Source organism: Schistosoma mansoni, chromosome 4 (genome assembly GCF_000237925.1).
Source record: "Schistosoma mansoni strain Puerto Rico chromosome 4, complete genome".
Classification (NCBI taxonomy): Eukaryota; Metazoa; Platyhelminthes; class Trematoda; order Strigeidida; family Schistosomatidae; genus Schistosoma; species Schistosoma mansoni.
The window spans coordinates 7,702,565-7,729,690 of NC_031498.1; the positions used below are offsets into that span (position 1 = coordinate 7,702,565).

Here is a 27,126-nt window from a genome sequence, read left to right on the forward strand (position 1 = left end):
TTAAGCAATTGCGAGTAGATTTAATGAAACAGTAAATAAAAATGCATGGAACTAGGGAAGAGAATGCAATAAAATGACTGATGCTAAAAGATGTTTTTGTAATTTTTCAAATGTTTACTTTACTGAAACCTATAAAATAGAAATCGTACATATAGTATTCCTGAAGATGTAATATAACATGACGGTGGTATCGTACTAAAATTTTTCAATCCAAACAAATCTATTCAATAATCAACTGCATTTTAATCCAAAACAAATTTATACCGATGCAGATATATGATCCATTGTTTTAAATGATTTGTTGAATATCTAATCTTTTTTCAGTTCAATCTGGTAATAACATCAGAAACACTTTGATTGGTATCTACTAACAATATAGTAAGTATAAACATTTTTACCAGGTTGTCATAATTTCGATGTATCTCATTTAGACAACTAAACTTCTGATATAGCATATCAGATAATAATTTATTGTTTTATTGTATTATTTTTCACAATCTATCTTTGAAAATATCAAATGAACTTTCCCTATCATTTTATAATTGCTCATTAAAACCAGATAAGAAATACTAAATATTTATTTTAGATGAGTTTCCATTGTTTAAATTGTTCACTAACAGTGTAGTGAACGACAACACGAGTGGGGACAATCGAGTGTATTTGAGCACAAATTACAAATTATCTCACTAAATTCTGATAACCATATAGTAAAAAGTTAATTTGCAAAATAACAATCAATTGTCTTGATCTTAATTGTTCCTTCTGCAAATATCAGTTCATCTTCTCTGATTTTATTGTTCATGCATTTTCGTACCGAATGCGCTTCGTTCCTGTTCTTTCCTTATCGATCTTCCGCGAAAATACATTTTCTATGTCTGACCATCACCATATACTACTTATGTGGATATTAGTAGACCACACCACAACATTATGAGTTATTTACATGTAAAATAATTTATCAAATGCGATTTTTACATAAATGAAAAGTTTAATAAAAATGAATACTTGACACAAGTAATATGACAATCTATTTGATGTTTTAATAAAATAAATTTAATAAAAAAGGTAACACCTATAAAACATTGTTATCACACAAACATAATTATTTTTGTTTTTTTCTTTTAATTTATAGTAGGATAAGAACATGTTGACGAACTAGATAGGTCTTTTTTTCTGTTACCTGTATAGATCAATATATCACTCGTTTCACCTTAAATACAACAATATTCGATCGAATATTTAATTAATTTTAATTCATCTTATCAACAAAATGTTACTGATCAATCGGTGAACTGAAATTACTAACGGAAATATGATTAGGAGTAAGTGGATTAAAATATTTGTTTTCATATATAAAAGAAAATATTGCTGACCAACTATAGTAACTTAGCATATTCAGAATAAGGATTATCATGTTTTTAAACTTGTGATGTGAAGTTGGATAAATAGACTGATGTGATGATTGAACTTGATAAAAAAAAACGCTAAGTTCTCATAATAGGAACGGTAATAAATAAAAAAGTTAGTTATTAGTCTATTGGGATAATGACGCTTTTATATACATTATCTGACTAGTGATCCCAGTCGAGCGATATGATTTAAATTATCTACAACATGAAAATTCAGATTAATTTGAGGCAAGATTATAAATTATGGACGAAACGATCAGATTTAGGATAACAGGTCTTGGATTTTGGTGCGAAATTCACTCACCCATTCCACCAACTAGCGTCTAGGCATTTTAGCTGATGTCAGTTCGTAATGAAAAAGCGTAAATCTAGTTCCTAGCCCTAACCATCAACTGTGGATTATAATCTTTATTCTTCAAATTGCTTTATAACCCACATTTATCCCTAGTGATTAGGTAGACACTCTTAAGGTCACTTTAGCATCGCTCAAAAGTCGTCCATAAATTTGTTCTCACCTAATTTGTTTATTATTTGATTAACCTTAAGTGGATATAGTTTGCTGTTAAATAGTACAATATGAACTTAAGTTTTCCACTTATGTAAGAAGTTAAATTATATTTAAAAAATGTATTAATGTGAATTCAACAACATAAGTATCAGGTAATTAGAAAACATTCTAAATAAATATCTAATGAATTGACTCACTTCGTTTGTATCTCGAAAAAATTCCTTCCCAATGCAGATTAATTTCAATATAACACACAGAAAGAATAAGGCTGTGATAGCAATGCTTAAATAATGCAAAATTTCTGAAGCTTCATGCATTGCTCTTGCACCAAGTTGACGTTTTTTTAAATATGAATCTCCACAAAATCCTTCATTATGTACATTATCATAATGAGAAAGCAATTCATTTTCATTTATATGTTCATAAAAATTAGTACTATTTACAGTAGAAAACAAAAATGAGATTATAGTAGGTAAATCTGTTTGACTTCCTAATTGAAAAATTTTTGGTTTATCATTTAAATAAATACTTGTCTGATTCTTTGTTTCAGTTAGATTTGATGCGACATTGATTGGTATTGAATTCGAAAATATACTCTGAATGATATTATTCATTTCTATAACAGAAAAGGTAGTCAAAAAAATTTAATTTTCCAAATTTGAATGAAAAAGAGAAAACACCATAGAAACAGCAATCTCCTATAAATTATAGATTAATTTTAGACATTAATTAATGGTATCAGTTTTCAATAACTTACTAAGCTTCTTTAAAATAATTCGGTAAAGAGATCTATCATTGCATCGACTGGTGTTGAATATAGTAAACGATAAAATATCAATTTATTTTTGCTAATTAATTATTTGGATTTTCACATTGATGTTTAGAATTGCAATTGGCCACCTTCTTTTAGGATATGTTCATCCTTTGCAGAATAAATCGATAAAGCTATAAATTCACTAGCATTTTTAGAATTAAATGGATAGTGACTAGCAGTGAAATTCAGAATGAGTGCTTCTTTCTATTTTCAACTCATCAGTTGGATGTGCCTGTATCTAAAAGTTTATGTTCAGTGCGGAACCCAAATCAAACAGCGTTTGCTTCGAACGTTAACGCGTTATTCACTTATCGAAGGAAAAGTTCAAATAACCGATACAAGCAAATTAAAATTCTCGCCTTTGGACGAGTCAGTAAGTATCTGGACTCGGTAGCTAAGTGGATAACGCGATAGTGCTCGAAGTGAAATGTGCTGGGTTCAAGTCCTGGAGTAGGATGGAAGTACGCCCAGTTGATATGTCTTATATAAGGCGAAACGCACGTCCCATATTTCACTGCTAACTACCTTTCATCACTGCTTAAAAATTAAAACAATGCTATTTTATTCATTGTTTTTCTGTTTTAAATAAACACTTCAACATGTTCAATTTGTTTCATTCTACTTTTAGATCTCATGGTAAACTCAATGATCAAGACGTGACTAACTATAGCCTCAGCTATAATGACACATTGGGTTTCAGTAAAAATGACGCAGATACCTCTCCATATACCTCAATCGGAACACAGCATTGGAAAGTCGTTTCGTCCTAGTATGGGACTCATCAGCAGAGCACATATATGATCCTGCGCTCTGGGCACGAACCCAGGACCTTCGGTCTAGAGGTTAAGCGTTCACTCGCGAAACAGTAAGTTGTTAAGTTCGACGGTAAAGATAAGTAATGTATTAAAGTAGCTACATGGATGGTGGATTTTTAACAATGTACTTGTATCGTTCTTCATATCTTATAACATCTACCGGTGAGAAATGTAATGGTGAAGAACACATACCTGATATCAAAGCTGGTTAATATTAAATACATCTCAGAGTAATTGTAATATAAACCCGACAGCTGTTAGCCTCTTAGGTGGGAGGAATATTTAATATTGGTAAACAATGTTCGTTGAAATATTTGGACGGAAAGTGACAAATATATAGTTTGTCGAGAGTGCTTTGCTGAATTAGTTTATACCTAAGAATATTACAAGAATATTACATGAGCTACGACGTTTTTGTACATTTATTTGAAAGCGTATAGCCAGTCTGTTAGGCAGAATTTAGTTCATCTGAGTGAACATTTTATCCGCTTTTCATTTAACACTTGTAGACCACTGATCCTGTTTCTAAAACACTAGTTAAATATGAGAACAAGTAAGGAAGCTGGAAACTGACCAATCAGACTTCTTAGAAGGTATTATATTTGCAAATGGGTATTAGTTTTGATCTTTCGTATACACTTACTTACTTACGCCTGTTACCCCCAATGAAGCATAGGCCGCTGGCCAGCATTCTCCAACCCACTCTGTCCTGGATCTTCCTTTCTAGTTCTATCCAGTTCTTGTTCATTCTTCTCATGTCTGTCTCTACTTCTCGGCGTAATGTGTTCTATGGTCTTCCTCTTCTCCTTTGACCTTCAGGATTCCATGTGAGGGCTTGTCTTGTGACACAATTGGGTGATTTCCTCAATGTGTGTCCTATCCACTTCCAGCGCTTCTTCCTGATTTCTTCCTCCACTGGAATCTGGTTTGTTGTCTCCCACAGTAACTTGTTGCTGATAGTGTCTGGCCATCGGATCCGAAGAATCTTGCGTAGACAACTGTTGATAAACACTTGTATCTTCTGGATAATGGCTTTCGTAGTTCTCCACGTTTCCGCCCCATACAGTAGAACTGTCTTGACATTTGTATTGAAAATTCTAACCTTGGTGTTGGTTAACAATTGTTTTGAGTTCCAGATGTTTTTCAGTTGTAGGTATGCTGCTCTTGCTTTGCCGATCCTCGCCCTCACATCTGCATCAGATCCACCGTGTTCATCAATGATGCTGCCCAGATATGTAAAGGTTTCCACATCTTCCAAAGCTTCTCCGTCAAGTGTAATTTGATTGATGCATGTTGTATTGTATCGGAGAGTCTTGCTTTTCCCTTTGTGTGTGTTGAGATCTATTGCTGCTGAGGCTTTTGCTACACTGATCCTCCTCTTCTGCATTTGTTGTTGCGTGTTTGATAGAAGAACCAGACCGTCTGCAAATTCTAGATCAACCAACTGCATCCTGCCTGTCCATTGTACCCCGTGCTCCTTTCAAGATGTTGACGTTCTCATAATCCAGTCGATCATCAGAAGAAAGAGAAAGGGTGAGAGCAAGCAACTTCGCCCGACACCGGTCTATACCTCAAACGAGTCAGTGAGTTGTCGTCCATGAACAATTTGGCAGTTCAATCCATCGTAGGAATTCCGTATGGTGTTGACTATCTTCTCAGGCACGCCGTAGTGTCGAAGAAGCCTCCATAGTGTTGTCCTGTCCAGGAGTTTTCTTATATACGTTTCACAATATCCACATTTTCTTAAAAATTGTTGTTTGTGTTTTTTTTGACAATAAAATGGAACTGACTAAAAGTTGAGATCGGAATTTTTATTCAGTGGTGAAATTTTCTTCTTATTGATTCTGCTTTTACTTTAGTTCATTTATTCTTCACTGTAATTGGTATTGTATTTTCAGTGCAATAGTTTGCACGACATTTATTTTATCTTAATATGACATCTATTTCGTACAATATGATTTGTATTAATTTTGTGTGAATATTGTCCAGAACGTCATAGATCATGGCTTTTTGTAATAACTATACATACTTTCCTTTAAATTTTTATATCTGCTAACTACACATCAAATGTAAATAAATTCAATAGATTAAGAAGTATATTCTAGTTAAAGTTGATACGTTTTAAAGGGTCAATAAAAAAAATCCTGCTAAACCACATTTTGTCTTCCTATTTGGTTAAGTTCAAAATCGCAGTTTTTCCTGTTCCCATCATTTAATAGTTTTAAGGTTACACAATTTGCTTAATCACAGAGTTATGTCTTTGGTTACTTAGGCAAGTGATTTTGTTAATTACGTACTACACTTTAATCACCACGTTTTAACCATGAAAATTTCGTTTATATGAGATCTTTTCTCTGCAAATTGGAATGGTCCCATATTTTAGGTTGAAGTAAAGCGGTAAATATAAAAAGCGTTCTTAGTTTTTTTCCATTACTTACCACTATTCAAAAAACATTTTATAGATGGTTCATACTTTTTGTACCAGTGAGAAAGGAAGCTACACATATCCATCAATAATTCGTCATCTTTCTCAAGGTGATTGTTGAGGTGGAAATGATGTGTGTTTTCTATTCTAGGGCTTGGATTTGTAAAATTTGATTCCTCGGTGAAGATTTTTACATGATTTGTATGTTCAACTGGAGAAGTTTGATTTTGCATAAGTTTGTTATAACTTGTGAAATTTAATTTTTTACTAGATTTTCTGAAATGCAGTTCCTGTTCATCTGAATAACATTGAAAAGGAAGTTCCATTTCAGGTGCAGTTCTGTACATAACTGTGCATATAATATCACGAAAATCTTCAAGCTGTGTGCGAAAATTACTTTTGTATGCTAGAACATTATAATAGGAAGATAATTGAGGGAAAACAATTGCAGCATTAGGAAACTTATAGGGAAAGTACGTATAGAACAAGAATGCATGCATTGTAATACATAAACATTTTTTAAATAGAAAATGTCATTGGATGTTTTAATATTGGTATCTAAAACCAAATTAATAAAGGATACACCATGTCGACCACATATGATGCTTACTTGTCAATTATTTATTGACAAACCATGAGACATATTGTAATGGTAAATAAAAAAGATACATTGTTTACATTTTATATGAAATAGATAGAATGTGGTTGTCAGTAGAATCTTAGCCGCGCGGTTCCTCTCATTCAAGATTTGTATATTTATTATAATCTTATTATTGAATTATTTTTAAGAGAGACTTTGTATCATAGATTACTACAAAGTAATCTAAGTAATGAGTATTGTATACCTCCTGTATTACTCTCTATTATGTCTAACCACTAGTTTTAAAACAAAATGTATTTACTGATGCATCTGTGAGTTGTAGGAAATAAATTTACTCCGATCTTTGATAATTTACTTAATAAATCAAAACAGTTGAATACGAAAGATGATTTCCTGAGTTATTTTAAAATTTAAAGATAACAAATGTTATCGGAGAAAAATGCAGTGCTTGGAAAGTAAATATTTAAACTTGATTGCACAGGATTTATAATTAAAACTGACCATCAAGTTTCATTTTCATGAACACTAATATTTAGTTAACTGTGTATCATTTTCACTAGAAAACTACTTGCAATTCGTAATACTGACTACAAGTCTATTGAAATAGCCTTATATACCGAAAAACAATTTACTTAATTACATGAATGGTTGTGATTATGTTCAGAAAGAATCAAGTTTTCTGATCGTAACTTATAACATTCCCTGAAGAGTGTGATATATATATATAGATAGATAGATATAGATATAGATATACATATAGATATAGATAGCGATTATAATACTGTTTAACTTACTTTGAAGTGATTGTATTTCCAACACTATTTCACTGATTACAATCCCTGCATCAAGTAATACTAATAAGGACATTAATACTTGAAGAACATTACTTCGAAGACAAACTAGGAAATACTGTTTCCACCTGCTCATAAAAAAATGAGATTGGAAATATTGATTTTTAAATTGTAATAAAAATGGGTAATTAAAATTTTAAATATAAATTTTTGAATATTACATTTGGTATAGTTTTCATATGAGTACGTAAATAACCTTTCAGAAGATGAAAAAATTAATTATGTATCTGACATAATCTCAACTTAAAATTCTCAAATCTCTTTTGAAATCTCTTAAAACAACATCAGATCATACACTGCACATTTGATAACAAACGTTTCATTCATTACAATTGAGATCGGTTACTTTTAGGATTTTAGGTATTTATTTGAATGTTACTTGAGAGTTTCATGTTAATTCAGTAAATTTCCCTAAGATCAAGCTTTTGGGTTGCCGACGGTTCATTCCATATATTTTTAAGTTTTTGTTGATTAACGTCCATCACCAAACACACAGTAACCCAAAAGATTTTCATAAAGCCCATTCCCCAAATCGTAGTTTTCCTACTAATGTTTTTTAGAACCATGTATTTCATCATGATATTATTAAGGAATCAGAAAGATTCGTTTTCAATCATATCTTTTTGCAATAGAAACGCATATATCTTGTCTAACTTTACAAGAGGAAATACGTTATTATATAACTTCAATACATAACATTATAACATGATTTAATTCAATTTGAAATGTTTTGAATTATCCCCTTGCTTGACTTATTGGGTGAGTGGATAACGCGATAGTATTTGGAGTAAACAATACTGGATTCGGGTCCCGAAACGATCATACGTTCTACAATCTAAGCATATCCAGCTAATGTGTCCGAAATAGGGCGAGAAGCCCGTCCTGGATTCCACTGCTAGTTAAATTCCATCTTATCTATATTATAATGCAGTTCTTTCTTCTTGATTGCTTTTCTAATCTCAAGAATTTTCTGAACAAGAAATGCGTACAGTGAACAAGATATATAATTAGTTATTTATAAAAAAACAACCGCATATTGATACTATAAATTCACAAACTAAAAATTGATCACAATAACTTATCTAGTCGAGCAGCAAGATATAGAATGCAATCTCAGGTTAAAGATACATTTCTCTGACTAATACAATTTAATATGAAACTGGTTCACTGTTATTGTACTACCTTGCGTCATGTTAAGAAGAAACTTTATTAGACAAAAAAATAGATTTCATCACAAGCATATACTAATTTATTTTTTATTTGTGTCAGATTAGTATTTTTCTCTATATGGTCCTGTTACTTTCTACTTGTTGTACAAATTATACGGTTACATTTATCACAGAACAATATTTCTACTAAAATTGTAATCATTTTATTTTACTCATACTTCATTACCCAGCAAAGAATAAAGTCCATATTGATCACACCATTCATCAAGAACTAGTGTTTTAGTTGATTATTAGATACTACTGATATCTTAACGATTCAAGTTACCTCAACAATTATATTTATAAATTTTTTTCTTATATTGCTGTTTTCCTTAATCTTAGATTCAAAAATAAGATATTTTAGGTACAGGAAATATTTACCTTAGAATATTTAGTAATTTATATGTAAATTAGGTAGCAACAAAAAATTAATACCATTTTCTTCATTTCAACAAAACACTAAAATTCAGTTTAATATATACATATATAAATAAAATCAAATGATTGATATCGGTACTATCAATGTATGATAGTTGTGAATGTCAAAAAATGGAAAAAAATATATATATATATGCTCTATTCATAAAAACTAATATAATTCATAGTTCAAATTATGAGTCAATTGAAGCTAGATCACCATAGAAAACCTGGAAGCACTGGACGACCGTTTCGTCCTATTGTGGGACTCCTCAGTAGTATGCATTCACGATCCCGCCCCACGAGATTCGAACCCAGGACCTACCAGTCTCGCGCCAGAGCGCTTAACCACTAGATCAATGAGCCGTCATTCGATGGTGTTAATGTCTAACTTCAACCAATCCACGCTCTCTGGTGCGAGACTGATTTTTCAGTAATAAAAATATTATGAATATGAAGAGCACTCAGCGAAGAAAACATTTTTCGAAAATGTCATTCTTCAAAGTCATATATTCCTACTTATATTCACTTTACACACGAAAGTCTGTCATGAAATAGGAAGTTATCTATATATACTTATGGAAATTGTTGACTTTTTATTGAGATCATGAGCCAATCAATGCTATACCACCCTTGTAAACAAGGAAATAATAGGTCACAGTTTAGTCCTAGTATGGAACTCTTCTACAATGAGCATCCAATATCCTCCACACAGAACTCGAACCTGGCGTCTCTGGACGCAAATGTCTAGACCTCCAAACCACTAAGCTGCATCCAAAGATGTTACTGCCCAACTTCAACCAATCGACGACATTGTGCGACCATCTCCTATTATCTTCAGTGGATAACCACCTCACATCTGACACGGTTGAAATCCACTGTATTTGAATTTATAAACAGGCTCTGAGCTTTGAACTTCGAGTGATTGTGCTCGTAGTAGCTGATGAACACATGAGACTTTTAACGTCACATACATCGTCTTTAGATATACTTTGTATTCAACTGTTATAAAATTATTTACCATTACATTTGTTCACTGAAAACTTTACCATATCATGTGTCCTTTAGATGATAATTATTCGAGTAACTATGATTAACGACTAACAAATATTTGAAAATACAACTTACCTCATCCCAATATTTATTAGGTCAATGAATATATAAACAGCTGTTATTGTTGTCAGTACATGAGAAATAAAAACCTAAAGTCTGTTTGTAAAGAAGCATTATTACTGAATGCAACCAGTTTACTATGTTATTTCCCTGAATGAGAGTACCTAAGAAAACTAAGTAATAAAATTTTATTTGCATCGGAGATGTTGACACGTTTTGTATATTCTAGATGGATCTAACGTATAACATTACAAGTCTTATCATCAACACCAAAATGAACTGAAGATGAATGTAATGAAGTTGTACTGAATTATGTGATCAGTTATTAAGATAGAATCATAGAGATAAATTAGCAGCACATACATAAGATGTTTGATTGGAAAACCACTGACAAATGGTTACAATTAAAGCATTTCACCGAAACCGAGTAATGGAATAACTCGATTGTCATGGCAATCTAGTTATAAGTAGTATCGGATGAACATTGTTATAGATTAACTGAAAATTAAATGTTTCACTGATTTTAGGATTCTTATGCATATCTAAAGCTACATGAATTGTTCAATCAAATTTAGAAGAGTTATATCATCACAGATTAAGAACTACTTCTTGTAAGTACAATATCCTGTCTGTTTAATTACGGTTAGTAAAATAGGATCAAGAATGATAATGTTTGTTAAACTAAATACTAAGTTCATAAACTGTGAAACTTAGCAATATATCAGTTTACTCACGTATTTATACCACTATATGTGAGTAGTTACTAGCAACACCTGATCTTGTCAAACAATATTTTAAATATAGATAGTTTGAATATAAGTTTGGTCGAAATACAATTTTGGTGTTCTTATTATTTTAACAAATATTCGGTGTTCCTCTTACAAAGTGACAGGAATGTCAAGCAATTTTGCAGGTAAGAACATTGAGTTATTTCATTACAGTTTGAAATGTTCTATGTCGAATTCTTCCATCTCTGCTTAGAATGCTTCTGACTGATTAGCAAATCGAGACAAAACTCACTGATTGCACTTAGCTGAAAAACTGATCAGATTCATCCCTAAACATCAATAGAGATACTCAGACAACCAATAAATGAATTAAAATTCACCCTATTGCACAAGTCAGTGTCGATCTGGACTCAGCGATTAAGTAGCTAAAGCAATGTGGCTTGAAACGAATGGTACTATTTTCGAGTCTCGAAGTGAAAGTTAACTTCGGAATCGTCTTGGATTCCACTGCTAGCCACCATTCATCTTTACTAGATCTTTCAAAAAGGGTCCCTAAAATCATTTTTGTTCAAGCACTATGTAATTTTTCAGCTCTTACTATCATAAGAAATGTTGTTGTAGTCAAATAATCTAGGAACTAATATTGATTTATACATTTACTGGTTGATTCTCTGACAATAACAACTTTGATACTTATAAATAATTCCATATTCCGCCATCTTCAAAATATATTTAAAAAAAACAAAAAAAAGAATACACAAGCAGTTCCTGATATTTTGCGGCCACACATGGTAAAACATTGGAAAAAGTATTTGAAAACATAATTATTTACCGTGTTAACGAAAGCATTTTGTTAAAAGCAAAGATTTTCAAACTTTTTTCTTATCAGTACATTTTATAGGGATTTCAGTTCTAAGTACAAATCGATTAACGTGAATTAATGTTAATATCATTTTCTAAATAAACAAAAATATATAGTAAGTAAAGATGGATGATGGTTAGCAGAGGAATTCAGGAAGATTCAAACAGACAATACAGAAATTAATTCAAAGTATATAATCTCATTATTAACAAATGTTTGTAAAAAATAGATTTAAGCACTTTTATACCCTAAGGCAAACTTGAATAAATTATTTTACTTTTTAGCTTGAGGTAGATTTTGTTATGTCTTGATGATAAAGTTACCTTCTGTTGCGAATCTATCTGTAGACAAGCTTGAAGTTCACTTCACTTTATAACAATCAGTTAAATAAACATCTGACTGTTCCCATATTTTTACATTATTATCAAATCAGTTTATTTAGCTCTTAAATGAAGACTGCAAATTGTATTGGTATTGATTTTTCTTGATGATATACTTGTATTTTAGTACTATAATTTGAATAGAAATGTTGGTGAAGTCTGAAATGATAAATTGCAACTACGTTTGAAGTATTTAAACTAGATAGCGAGATTTTGATTTCTTAATTGATGTTTTATTTGTGTGTGTGGAAACAACAAGTCAATAAAAAAAGATCAAATTAACGATATGTAAATAATGAGTTTAATGAGGTTGTAAAGAATAACAATGCGAATTAATTAATAAAAGTTCGGATGACTATGAATTCACAGTTGTCACAAATAATCGAAAACGGGCTACTTGTGGGTGGTACTCGTCGTGGATTGGTACTATTAGAAATCAGATGGTGTAAGACATCAATCTTTTTCTAATATAAGGATCTTCAGAAGTGTACACTCATGATCCTGCTAGACATCGAACCCAAAACTTTCGGTTTTCGTAAAAAAAACAAAAGAAAGTCTAGCTTCAAATGACTCGTGATCTCAACTATTGAAATTACTATAATATCCACAAAACCCCATTCTGAAATCAATTATTAGTTAGACAAATGGGTTTTTTGACATTAAGCCAGACGATTGAGATTAAACTTAGTCAATATTTGTCTTTCAAATCCTTAAATAACTGAGACAAATCACCTTTCATTTTATTCAAACGGTGCCCGTAATGCTCATAATCAACTTGCATGAATACATCAGTGGCTAATATCCTCAATGGGTTTTATCTCTGAAAGTATATAATGCTCACTTGAACCTACTTAAGAAAAACAGACTGATATATCTATCACTTCAAATACTTATCCGCGATTATTTTGAAAAGTATCTAGGTACTACAGTATCAGTATCGGCTCAACAGATCATTGATATAAATAAGGAATAAAACTTCTGTTGACAGAAACAAAATCGTTTAAAGTAGAAAGTTGTGTTTAAAGTGTTCATCATTATCATTTAAAATAATAATGAAGACAAAAATAAACAATGAAAACCAGCATTAATATTGAACTACACACAAACAAACGAACAACTTACGTTTTTGGCTTTTTATTTTTCGTATGCCGTAATATTTCATATTCCACTAAAGACAAATCAATATTGTCTTTGACCAACTGTTTTAAAAATTTTCTACTCCGTGCCCATCCATAATTATATTCAAATCTGATTAAGAAAAAAAACATTAAAATTAAGCGAAATATTAAAATACTGTACAGAATTTATAGGATAAAAAGCCGATAGAACGCCTTACATATTGTTGATTGTTTACAATGAGTAAACGTTTATTTTTCAAGAAACCTTAATGGTTACAACATTTATTTGGTTGCTTGGTAACATTAATAATGAATGTTTACGCATACAAAATTTATTTTTATAATGAATTTATTATTATTCTATATTCGTATTAAACAATGTTTTAATATATAATAATTGTCTAATGATTTGACAATAAATAATATCGCCTAAAAATTTAAAAACATGGTTTCAGTGGTAATTGTTAATTAGAGTGATATAATAATGGCAGTTTTTAATGAAGCTGGTTATACGTTTCTAATGTTCTTTTAATGGAAAAATCTCACTTTGTAGTACAGCTAACATCCAATATAGAATATTGTACCAGCATGTTTTGTTTTAAGACATGACAAGTTGATCATTTAAAATGCATAGTGTTGCCTCAGATTAGAATTACTTAGTGATTTATGTGCTTTCTACCTTCGTCACATCTTTAGTATTAACGTCATAAATGAAAAGAGATGTATTTCATTCCTAATAACGTCCGTATCGTATTTACTAAATTGACGTAATTCATTTTTAAGAAAGATTTATGGTATTATTAAGTTATTATTATTGTACAGTATCTGTATGATTCAAAGATAATCATTACAGAGAAATTAAAACGCTAATGCATTCACCAAAATTGGTTTGAATAAGAATCCTTAAAATGAAACGTAAATTCAAATCCAGATAAGTCAATAACTTAATAAACAATAGAAAATGCTAGTGAATAAGCTTAAACTAAAGAAACAGATATTCTGAGAAGAATCAATTCGCAAAATTTCTCTAAAATATCTCATAAACACAATATGCTTCTTTTGATACATTAGATAAATGATAAACTTGGGTTTAATTCCCTCAACTTTTGACAAATGTAAGATAAAATAGTTCAAGTAAAAATTTAATTTTCATAGTTGAAGTCATGAGTAAATTGAAGCTGGACCATTATGGAAAACCTGGAAGCACTGGACATTATTCAACATATGCTCACTAGTGACTGGCTTCAAGAGGTATTTCCTGGAGTTCTAGTAAGAAGCAGTGACCAGTGGAGTTCAACCGGGTCTGTTGTGAGATATCAACTCAATGAAGACAATGGTGGATGTGTCGCCCGATTTCATGGACTAGTTGAAGTTGAACATTAACACCGTTGGATACCAGCTCAGTGGTCTAAAGGTTAGGTGTTTGCGCACGAGACTGATAGGTTCTGGGTCCGAATCTCGCAAGGCGGGATCGTGGATGAGCATTGCTGAGGAGTCTCACAATAGGACTAAAAGGTCGTTCAGTGCTTCCAGGTTTCCCGTGGTGGCCTAGCTTCAAATGACTCGTGATCTTAACTATTAAAATTACTATAATATCCACAAAAACCCCTTCTGATATCAAAAATTTAATCTCTAATAATTTTAATCGTATATAAAAACTGTCGTCTAAATTTAATCGAATAGATTCACAGTATTTGGGTGCCGAGTAGATGTGAGACATTAATGAGGAAGAATGCATTTGTATAATTTTGATGTTTGATTATAATTCCTTAAAAAAGCTTGGATCAGATTGCCAAGCGAAACGTTGGATTTACTTTAAATTCATTAGCTGAGATTTTACAAATACATTCTTCCTCATTAATGTAACACTTAATATTTAGAAAATAATTTTTGTACATTTTGAAAGTATTATTTCATTCATGTCTGTAAGTCTAATTACCCGTAAATTTTGACAAGATCATCAATATCACCTTTTTGATCACTATCACATGCCCGTTTCATGATGTTAACGAAACGACCTGTTTTGATATTTTAAAAACCTTTTAATTAAATCAATTCAATTCCACCTATTACCATTTCTGCCAAGTTTAATTGACTTTATACAGGTGTTAATGGTATGTACTTTTTAAATGCATCCAGAGTACTATTGTCACTCAAAACAGTCAAAATGTTGATTATATTGAATAGAAGTGTTACTTATCATTAAATCGACCTATGTTCCACCAGGGTCAACAGGCATCAGTAGGCTACCAATACATATTTGGTAATAGTGACTAACTTGAGCTTTCTTTTAATTATAATTTGTGTTGACATTGTTATCGTGTCGTGAGTAATAGTAATAATATTTTAAGATACGTGAAATATGTGAACGTTTTGTAGTCTAATTTGCTTTTTCAGTACTGACGATTCTCAGTATGGGTTATTTAACTAAATAAGGGATAAAACAGACATGAGTTGTTACAAATAAACAGGAATAAAATTGTTGTTGATATTATGTTAAGCGTATAATAGACATCGTTTGACATCAGATAACTTGTCCCTGATATTCGTTTGTTTAGAAAACTACTTCTTTGCAAGGGTGTACCCTAATACTAATTTTGTACATATGTATATCCAGAGATCATTAATTGTTAACTGATTATCGAAACATATTTCAGGGATGATATTCGATTGCTAATTTTTGGAAAGATTATTATTATTAAATCTTTTTAACAGTAACAGTTTTTGCCACTAAATACTTTATCGAATTCCTGTAGAAATCCGTTATATACTCATTTCATAACAGCATTGCATTTGATTAACAACTAAATTGCTTCATTTGTTGACTGTAATACAATATTTTTGCTGTTCTCTATGACTTTTAAGAATATAAACTATCTATTAAGTTGCAAGATCCTAAAAGATATTTCTCATCAGAATTTTTACTTCTTATTCAACACCGTGAACCCTTATTTTCTTTTTAGTAATCATCTCATAACATTTTATCATAGCATTGTCCAGTGAGGAAAATTAACTGTAAACCATTGACAGCACGTTGATTTTCTATTATCAAGATAAACAAATGATGTGAGAGATAATTTCTTCTTTATTCCTTCGTGAAACCAATATATCAGAATGCACTAATAATCATTGCCATTACAACTGAGAATTCACAGAACTTTAATCACACACATAACATGAAAATTTTACTTTTACTTATTTAAACGTCATCGACTCCAAAGTAGAGCACAGTATAATACAAATATTATATTAAATGATTATTTGAAACACAGTAACTCATAGATTGTGTAATCGATAATTTATAAGTTAATATGTATTGTCAACAGTATCTTGGAGATAATTAAGTTTCATTAACTCTTTAAAATTTTAGCAAATGAAACCTACACATGTAGATTTCTAGTTACAGTTATGAATTTACAAATGGTATGTTATTTAATTTTCTTTTCCCATCTGTTATATTCACTTTACTTCATTGATCAATATATCAATATCTCTTGAAAATGATATATACACATATATATTATGGCCACGCGTTTATAGTCTCTGTCAGGGAAGTCCTACTCACTGCCTTCTCGTGGCATTACTGTTGTTTACGAAATTGAGAGGAAGAAAAGCGAATGTCCAGCGCTTTAACCGGGTCGGTGAACACGGAGAGTTCATCTAGGGGAGTTGGAAAACCCTGATTCCAAACCAATGGTGCACATGAGCTCCAGTATCCTGAGGGAACAAATGGTGTATGAATCAATCGTTGGTCAACGGCTACCATCTCCTTACGACGCCCTATTGCCTTGTGAATCAGACGAATAATTTGAAGGCTCCGGGTGTGGCCCCCTAAGAAAACCACCTGTCTCAGTTTAGGCACCAGGGCAGTATCACAGCCCTCACACAAATCAAATGAGATTTGTGCGGCGCATATCTATCTAACACCCCCTTGTACCAACATTTATGTGTTTAATAAATAAACATTAGGAATTAAATTTAATTAACTACACGATTCAATATTTTAGATCTTATAACATTATACCGAAAATAATTGATCTGTCATAAATTTGATATTAAAGTCAAGTTTATTAAATAATTTTTGTCAGTATCATTATTTCTAAAAGTTCAAAAATATAAAGATACATTTAATGAATATCTTCAATGTTTACTTGAATTGGAAAATTTGTACTTTTTCCCCCCTAATATACCAAGATATTTTTTGAAAGTTTTTTTTCTTTTTTATTTATTTAGTTAGTTAAATGAAACTCTTTGAAGTAATGAAATATAGATAGAAAATTCATCTCTTCATGTCCACATAAAAAGGAAAAAAAAGAAAAAAACATTGAAATATGTAAACAAGAGAAAATCAACTAAATTCTTTTCTCTTTGATGTATATGATGTAAAACATATAAAACTACCATTTATTAAATGTTAGAAAAAATATTTTTTTTAAAAATATATTTTACTGTGTTCGAGTGTTGTTTTCCTTAATATATACATGGTAAATAATGTTCAAGGTAGTATTCATTCAAAGTTCAACTTTTCAGTTTGTGAATCCGTATATTTCAGGTTTTCTTTTAAAAAATAAATAGGAATTCTTTTAAATGAAATTATTGTTATTATAATAAATTTGAGTGGAGTTCAGAGACAGATAAGATAAATTGTGTGATAATTGACACCGGGGACGCTATTGGTATTTCTCATGCTTTCAAAATTATTAGCAGACAAAGAAGCACGACTGCTCTCCGGTTCGCTGAAGCGATCGCGATAAAAAAACTTAGACCGGATCTATGTATTCAAAAAGAGATAGTGATAAACTTATTACTACCCTGGTGTGAGTCAAAATCCGACTCACACGTCTTCGTCGTACCTCCTGGATCATGTCATCCATCCCATGGACTAGCGTGAGCGGTAATGAGGGTGGTGGAGATCGGCCTAATCAACCACTCTACCGATACCCGAGAACGATTATGAATGCTATATAGAGTCGTTGCATAACTATTGTGGTTTCAAAAGAGTGGTAAAACAATGAGTTCGCCCAACCAAAAACAAAAAGACAAAAAATGGGTTTGTGAGTGTTATGTAATGGTTCTGCGTAAGGAGTGCAGAAACAGCTATCCTCCCACGGTAGTTGTGCCGTGCTTCGATGTAGCACTCTTCTCCAGAAGGGCCTACTAAGCTTCACCATTCTATATGGCTGGAAGGGGCACTACCCTGGTAATCCACTTTTTTGTTTGGTTTTTCTGGTTATTAGTTTTATTTTGGTTGATATTAATTTGTATTATATTCCTTTACCATTAACCAATTCTTAAACTACCCTTTCATTCACTCATTCCCGCTCAATTGTTTCTCTTAAATTATATGAACTCTCCAAATTCTATTCACTTATTACGTAACCCATCCTATTTGTTTTTAATTCCATGAATCCTTGATTACCTCTAAGATTATCACACAATTTATCTTATCTGTCTCTGGACTCTTCTCAACTACTGCACCACCCACCCTTTATACTTCCTTGATTATAACACTTAATAACCCCTGATCTTTTCTTGCATATATATATATGATTGATAACCTTTTGTCATTTTAATCCTTTACATTCACTTATGTCAATTTTTCCACACTATTTAATACCCCGATGCGAAAATTCTAATACATACTTGGTTGTAAGCAGCTGATGAGAAACCACGAAATATAGTGAATTCGTATTATTCTGCATCAATATTTGTTCTGGCTTTATTTAGATTCAAGATTTCAAGTTTTTTTTAAAAATAAATAGGAATTCTTTTAAATGAAATTATTGTTATTATATTAAGTTCATTTGAAACCATAAAATCTTCGAATAGGTAATGTTAATAATAAAGTAACTAGGTATAATGGAAGGCAAGTTCATTTATGAATTTCTGTTTCCAAATTACTACCTTTTTTAAAATATTGATTTCAATGTACCTCTCTCAAGAATATCATTCAGACATTGAATATCATTCTAATCTACTTAATATTCTTTGATATAGTTGTTGATACACATAAAAATATAAATCGAAATGTAAATTTAAAAGTTTAGATGCTAAATTATAGAATAATTTTAAGCTTTACTTCGTCTATATCTGTACAAGCATATAAGATCAGAAATGTATAAAAGCAAATTGCTTATTTAATGACTGAATTAACCAGTCAAAACTAATCGGTATTTTTGTGGTATTCTTTACTTATGTCAACTGACATAAGTAGTATGTAGCACCAGTCAGAAGTAGAATGCAAGGTAGCAAAAGGTGAAGTAGATAGAATTGAAGAGGACAGAAATGTAAATAGAGGGTAACTGTAGTAGCAACAGAAATGGAGGAGCGATGAATTTTGCAAGAAATAGTTGATGAAACATGTGCGAATGAATTGATTGATTTAGTTTTCTTATTTTTGTAATTTTGTATTAACTAATAAATCAATCCACATTTGAGTCTTCGTTCACTTCATACTCAAGTGAAAGTTAATAAACTAACTGTTAAAAAACTCTAAATCCTGAATCCAGTCCAATAAACTATTAATACTTAAAGTCACTTAAACAGAAATATTTTTTTTCAGTTTCATGAAATAGTAACTAAATTATTCAGTAGATACTACTCTTACAACTAGACAAATATTTGCAATATAAAACAAAAATTTTTTTAAGACTTTGAATGTGATTAGTTGATATAACATAATAATTCTATCGCTAATGTCAAATGATTGGAAACAAAGTGTATACCTATGGAAATACTAATGAGAACACAGTTCGATGTAATCTTTATATTATTTAAATAGAAAAACGTGATTAGTAATCAGGGCATGACAATTATACTGGTTGGCTGAGCGTTAATATACAAACTGTTTTGGTAGAATATTATCATACAAAACTACCACATATTTTTATTATCTTCACTTCATTGATTTACATTTTTATTTCCGTATACAACTATATTGATCAAGGGCATTGGAAAACAAGATGGATTGAATGAAAATTTAATACCTTCTGCCAATATAAATTAAATTAAAATACTGCCTAGATAGATGCTAACGTTGATGCGACATCACCTAATCACAGTTAAGCTAAGTGTTAGGCTTTCAAGTTCTGAATAGAATTAATAATAAAACCAAAATTACATTGTTACCTAATTTATTAAAAGAATCATTAAGAAATAGGAATTATAAAAAGATAGGAAAAAAGATAAAGCAAAAGAATAGGTTAACGCAGTAGTGATTCCATACCACTAAAGTTCGTCAAAAGGAATCAGAAGGATCCTAAATTACCACAGTATAAGAGTATTCTTTCGAACAAAGTGTTCTAAACTAGTGAGAGTCAAAGACTTAATACCGAAAGGAGAACAATAAAATTGTGCATATGAGATGAAACGTAATGAGTAGAATGTTATATATGTATATGAGACATTAAGGGAGCTGAATATAAGGGTGAAGGAACGCAAACTTTGCTTAGAACACATTCTTAAATGCTCAAAAGACCTAAAAAACTAGAAAACAAGTCAGCGACAGCATTGGACTCAATAGAGTCTGGCGATAAAATCGATTTCATTGGCGAAAGTATCCTTCGAAAAGATTTTAGTTCATAAAAAGAGAGCAACAGCCGAAGCACTACAGATAAGGGCGAATTCAAACTATATTAATAGAAGAGATGGAATACAATTAGCTGAACTACGGCAACTAATAATTACCAAGTAAATCTGGACCCCTTATTACATTTTATACCATTTGACCGATTGCTTATTATATGAACAACAGCAATAGCTTTTCTTGTTGTAAACGGTTTCTTTGAATGAATGAATGAATATACGATGAACATTCAAATCGGTCAGTACAATAACTTGAACATTTATGTATTTACTTGTCTTCATTTCATTTAGACTGTGAAATATTAGCCTCATATCGTTTATAAAATCACCTGATTTCATCAAAAAACACTGTTCAGTCTATATATATACTCACATGTCACAGCTACTTACACATACATACAACTGATATCTGAACATACTTTTTTACACTTTTCACACCAATTTTTTCATAAACACTACAACAGATCTGACTTCCAACATTGGTAACATTATTGAATAACTTGTTTAGTATATAGTAAACCGGTGAACAATGTATCTGTATTCGATATTTTTGATGTTTAGTAATGTTTCTTTGAAAAACCTTGGACGAAGGTGGCAAGAAAAATGTCGGATTTACTTCAGGTTTAATGACTGAGATGTTCTACAGATATAATTTCTTCGTTGATGTCATACGTAAACTCGGAGCCCTGATATTGTGAAACTATGTGTACAATTTTAGACTGAAGTTCTTATAAACTAATAACTGTGAATGGTCCTCATTGATGGCTATTATCTTATAAGACATTACCAATCATTTACTAACAATGAGTAATAACCATTAAGCGACAATAACGTACTTCAAATTATACCCTCATACTTTTCGGTAGTCCCATACAAAGTGTTTTAATTTCATTACAATTGTATATTGTTATAATAACCGTACAAGAAAAGTTTTGGCTTAAATGTAATATGACATTCTGTAAATAAATATCTATATGAAACCCACAGTTGGAATTCTCCTTAATCAAAAGTATATTCGAGAACTTTGTTTACGGATTTAGCTTTTACGCAACAAATTATTTCAGTGTAAGAGTTTCTGAAAAATTGTTTTCCTCATAAATCTGATTATGTCAGAAGCTAAAACCTGTAGTAAAAATTGATGATTTGTTTTCTTTCAGAAACTTTATTTTGTCTCTTGTGTAAACTAAAACAATTCAGTTATGAAAGACACATAATAATTTTAATGAAAGTCTAAATCATCAATAAATATCCGTATTATGAATGCAGTAGTACATAGTGTTTGCCTATTTATTTTGACTTGCTATAGGCTATTCAACAGCAGAACACCTAAAAATATCTCAGTAAATATGATAAGGTTTTTTGAATATTTTACAATTCCAATTTTATAGTTCGGATGAAAATTAGTTAGCTGAATTTATTATAGCCGTCCATTAAATCTTCTCAGTCATAAAATAGTACAATAATAAAAACAATACTTCTGTCAATATCAACTATTTCATAAGGCTTAATGTCTTTTATAATAACTACTACAACTATCATCAAGTAGGTACAAGTATTTATAAACAGTTGTCTACGCAAAATACTCAATATCCATTGACTGGATACCATCAGCAACAGCCCGCTGTAGGTGAGGACAAACCAGCTTCTAGCTGACGATGAAATTAAGAGAAGATGGAAGTGGATATGACATACATCACGGAAATCACCAAAGTGCATCACTATACAAGCCCTAACTTCTAGTCCTGAAGGGAAGTGGAAAAGAGGAAGGCCAAATAATACATTATGTCGGGAAATAGAAGCAGATATGAAAAGGATGAATAACTACTGTAATGAACTGGAAAGGACTGTCCAGGACTGGGTTGGATGGAGAGTGCAGGTGGGCGGTCTATGCTCCTCCACGAGGACCGACAGGCATAAGTAAGTAATGTCATTTATAAAACATTTCAGATTCATATTTCACTATAAATTATTTTTAGTCACTTATACGCATAGAGATTGAGCATTTTTACAGATACTCAACAATAAAATTACGTAATTATTACTAGATATGTTGATATATGTATTTACACAGAAATGATAGTGATATAAAAAGGAATAACTTAATCAATTAGCTTGCAAATGATAGATTTTCTTTCCAATAGTATACGACTTGTATTCATCGAGTCTTATGAAAAAATCATAGATGCTTTATTATATAGTCATGTACATACGTGTTTATACTAAAAGTTATTGAATTAATATTGTTCAACACAACTTAGTTCAATTTATGCCAATCTGATCGTAAATAAATCACATGAAACATGATTTATTGTTAAATGATTCCAAATAAATCTTTAACACCAATCTTGACGCCTTTTTCTTTGTGTTCAAGTCGGTTTATAGATTCAATCTAAAATTATTAGAAGCAGCTATGAAATCAAACCGACCGTTCGTTGAAAAGACATCAAATATATATTAACATTATAACCTTTAGTTTTCGTTAGTAACTGAATAACTTACGCAAACTCTTTATACATTATTTACAAAAGTTATAACATTGAGTGTATTTCTCTTCTTTTTTTATCACCCATTGATCAATACTAGAAACATGAGAATAATTAAATTCTATAAAACAATTTAAAGTTATTTCATGCTAAAAGTCTTTATGTTGCTGTAAATAAGAACTACCAAACAAAAAAAAATAGTCCTAAAACTAGAATGAAGAAAGTTTTTTTTTTTGTTTTAATACGATGATACTTTATCTAATGTCATTTTGTAATGTAAATCTCTTCTTTAAATAAAGAAAACAACATTTCTAATTGATTTCATGGAAGAAAAATAAAAAAAAACGTGTAATTATAGAAGAAAAATAAATAAGTAAAGAAAAAGAAAAAAATAAATAAAAGAATTACAACAGTTAACTAATATGTTTTCTCATCTTATTCATCATAAGGAATAAACCATTTGTTTCATATTACATTAATGTTAATTTATATAATTAAGTAATATCTTATAATTCTTTATTCTGTTATAATATTTATTGAAGGTTAAATGTTTGTTTGTTTTTATGAAATTATGATTGTCAGTTTGTATTTATAAAACAATATAGAAAAAATATATATATCTAAAAACTAGTCTACTATTCATACATAGATATCAATTGTTGTCTATTGTTTTTCCAAAGGGTTTATAGTGAACTCCAAGATTTCTTGCTTTAGAACTTCGATTAAAGTGTGATGATCTAATTATTTTCATATGATAAATGATTAAATTTAATATTGACAAAAGTAATACATACATCTTTTCTAAAAAAAAATAATAAACCTTATATATATAATACAAAAAAGTAATTTTACAAGTGTTATAACGTATAGACTCGTAATATATATGAATGTGCGATTGGAGAGGAGTGAATTTATTGATCGGACGCCAATGATGATACTTGAAATCGTACGAGCAGTCTTGATTGCTTATCGGCCCTTCCTATCTGCCTAGCCCAGCCCGTTAAGTCCAGAACACAAATAACAGCCTCGACAATATGAATCATTATTTACAAACATATTGAGTTTTTATACAAACCAAAGTAATCAATAAACTGATTATAACTCAAGAATCGTATGATAATAAATCAAAGATCAAAATATAGCTAATGATAAGAGAAACACGAATATGGATAGTTTAGTTACGTAACAATTGTACAATAGGAAATAGGCATAATACATTGGTCGATAAATAGTCCTTAGAGTTACCATTCATAATTCATCAGGGGATATAACAACAAGTTAATTACAGAACCTATTTAACAATAACATACCATTTTTAACAGTTGAATACAGAAGTTGATCTAAGCTAGACTACTACTGAAAATCTGGAAGCACTGGACGACCTCGTGCAGGATCGAAAATGCGCACTGCTGAGATAAGATGGCCGTCAAGCTCTTTTCCGGTTCTCAATGGTGGTCTAGATTAGATCGGTACGTGTATTCAACCGTTGAAAATATTACAATCTATACAAACTGCTTTACTGATAATAACATATTACTTTTAATCCAAAGCATTCTCATTTATATTTCAATGAAGTTTAATTTTAACGGATATAATGAAAATAACAAATTATTTTCTGATACGGAAATAAAAGCTTATTGAACATTGAAATCTTTAGCTCCATTAAAATATATACTAAATAATAAATGTGCAAAATAGTGGAAATCAAAAACCAAAAATGTTCAAATATATTCCTGTTTAATAGATTAAACTTTGAAATTTTAAAAATGAATATTTTGAAACAATTAACATGTTTCCGAGTATTTCAAAAAGCTTAGACTTTGGTTCGACAGTTGAATGGTCAATTTATAAACTAGCTTCTAAGAAATGTAAAACATGAAAAATTTTAAACTATCTTTGTTTGAAAGAATTAAAAATTTTACATGTTTATTATCAGAATGAGGGTCTGTGGAGATTGTAGTAATTTAATGGTTGAATTCATGAGTCATTTGAAATTAGACTTCAACACTATTTAATGCCGGCCGGCTTAGTGGTCTAGAGGTTATGCATTCGCATGCGCCCTAGATTCGAGTCTCATATGTAGAATCGTGAATGCACACTACTGAGGAGTCCTATGCTAGAACGAACTGGCCGTCTAGTGTTTTCAGGTTCTCAATGGTAGTCTAGTTTAGGCCCACTCATGAATTCAACTACTAGATTTTACATTTGGAATTTTTAGTCAGTTCACAGTAGCAGTAGCTAATTAACATAATTATCAATTCAAAAGCTAAATGATTCATAATCTAACTTCTAATGAAGTGAACTTTTTTGTAAAGTTAAACAATATAGTTTTTCATGGAAATATTCACATTGGTATTTGGTTGAATTATAAGAAAACAGTGGTTCTGCTGTACAAGATTCATTCCACTAACCAAAATACAGAATTTCTAATTCTGAAAATAGAGTAGTTGTTCTATAATAAGCTAACATTCATAATAACCGGTTTACAAAAATAAAAATTCCTAAAAAGAGGAAGATAAAATATGGGGAATTAAAATGCATGTTCCTAATGAATGTGAAAATGTTTTCAGTTATCACTTACAATTTGTTAAACAACACGACATAAGCTGTATGTTGTATACTATCACACTCTCTTCTTTCAGTAAAACTGTGCAGAAGTTTGTGATTACATTAAAACGCATGCGATTTCAGATAGTTAATGATAAAACTATGGTATGGTTTCCATCAAGAAGCAGTATCTTCCTGTGAAGTATCAAAAAAGTTATTTTGTTTTAATACTTAAATCTACAGAAGGGCATATCCATGACATTACAATCATTTCCAGTGAATTGAACTATGTCTTTCAGAAATTAAATAACTATTCTTTCAAATATTAAACATTGCACTAGACGGAAAATTAGGAGTAAGAGGTTTTATAGTCATCTAGAAATTTTTAATAATGATATAGTACATCAGTAATTGATGAAATGAACTTAATAATCCACAATAAGTTTAACTGTACAAATTAACAATTCTAAAATGACCACAAGGAAAAATCATCCTATGTTCTGAAAAAGAATCTTTTGTCAAAATATAACCACTTAATGTAATACTAGTTTAATTTTAAAATTATCAAAAATTGTATAATTATTCATTTTGACGAAGTACAGTAAGTCTATACTGTCGAGTTATTTATTTGTATTGATCTTCCTGTGCGACTTCTATGTTGTATACGTTTGAGTGATTTGATGACATATTTTATAAAACATTCTATTTATCGATAATATGAATACAAAACTTTGCTTAAGAGACAAGACAAATCAGATTATAACCCGATTTTTAACTATGTGATATGACTGGACTTAAACTACACAATTTACAAAGACTGATTAGTTTTACTTGAAAGCATGGATCTACCCTTTAAATATGATATGTAAATATATGTGAAAACATTTTTGATTCATTTCATATGGATGTTATTTATGAGCAATTCCTATAGTGATTATTACTCATAGATTTATAAAAGATAAAATGAAATCCATTATATGTGAGAAGCTAAAAACTAGATCTTTTTTTTCCTAGTGTCAACCGTGTAATTACTTCTGAGATGTAAAAAGACTATCATGTCGTTTGCAATAGAAATGATTCTGGAGTGAATCGATCCTCTTGAAAATTGTTGATCAGAGTACAAATCTTAAACTTCCAATAAATAAATAAAAATTAACAGTGTTCTTACTTATCATAATCTTCAGCTTCCGAGGGATTATTGGAATCTACAGTTTTATCCGATATATGTGATTGCATACCACATTCTGATATAACAGATTTCAT

General features: G+C 30.6%; 1 protein-coding gene across 1 annotated transcript; it reads right to left on the reverse strand.

Moving 5' to 3' along the window:
• On the reverse strand, positions 1-27,126 carry Smp_126900 (hypothetical protein; the record flags this gene model as incomplete). The annotated part of the gene is made up of 6 exons (XM_018796693.1): positions 1-51; positions 2,115-2,533; positions 5,985-6,377; positions 7,367-7,491; positions 13,254-13,379; positions 27,032-27,126. The coding sequence occupies 6 exons, from the start codon at positions 27,124-27,126 to the stop codon at positions 1-3; spliced, it is 1,209 nt and encodes a 402-aa protein (XP_018651810.1).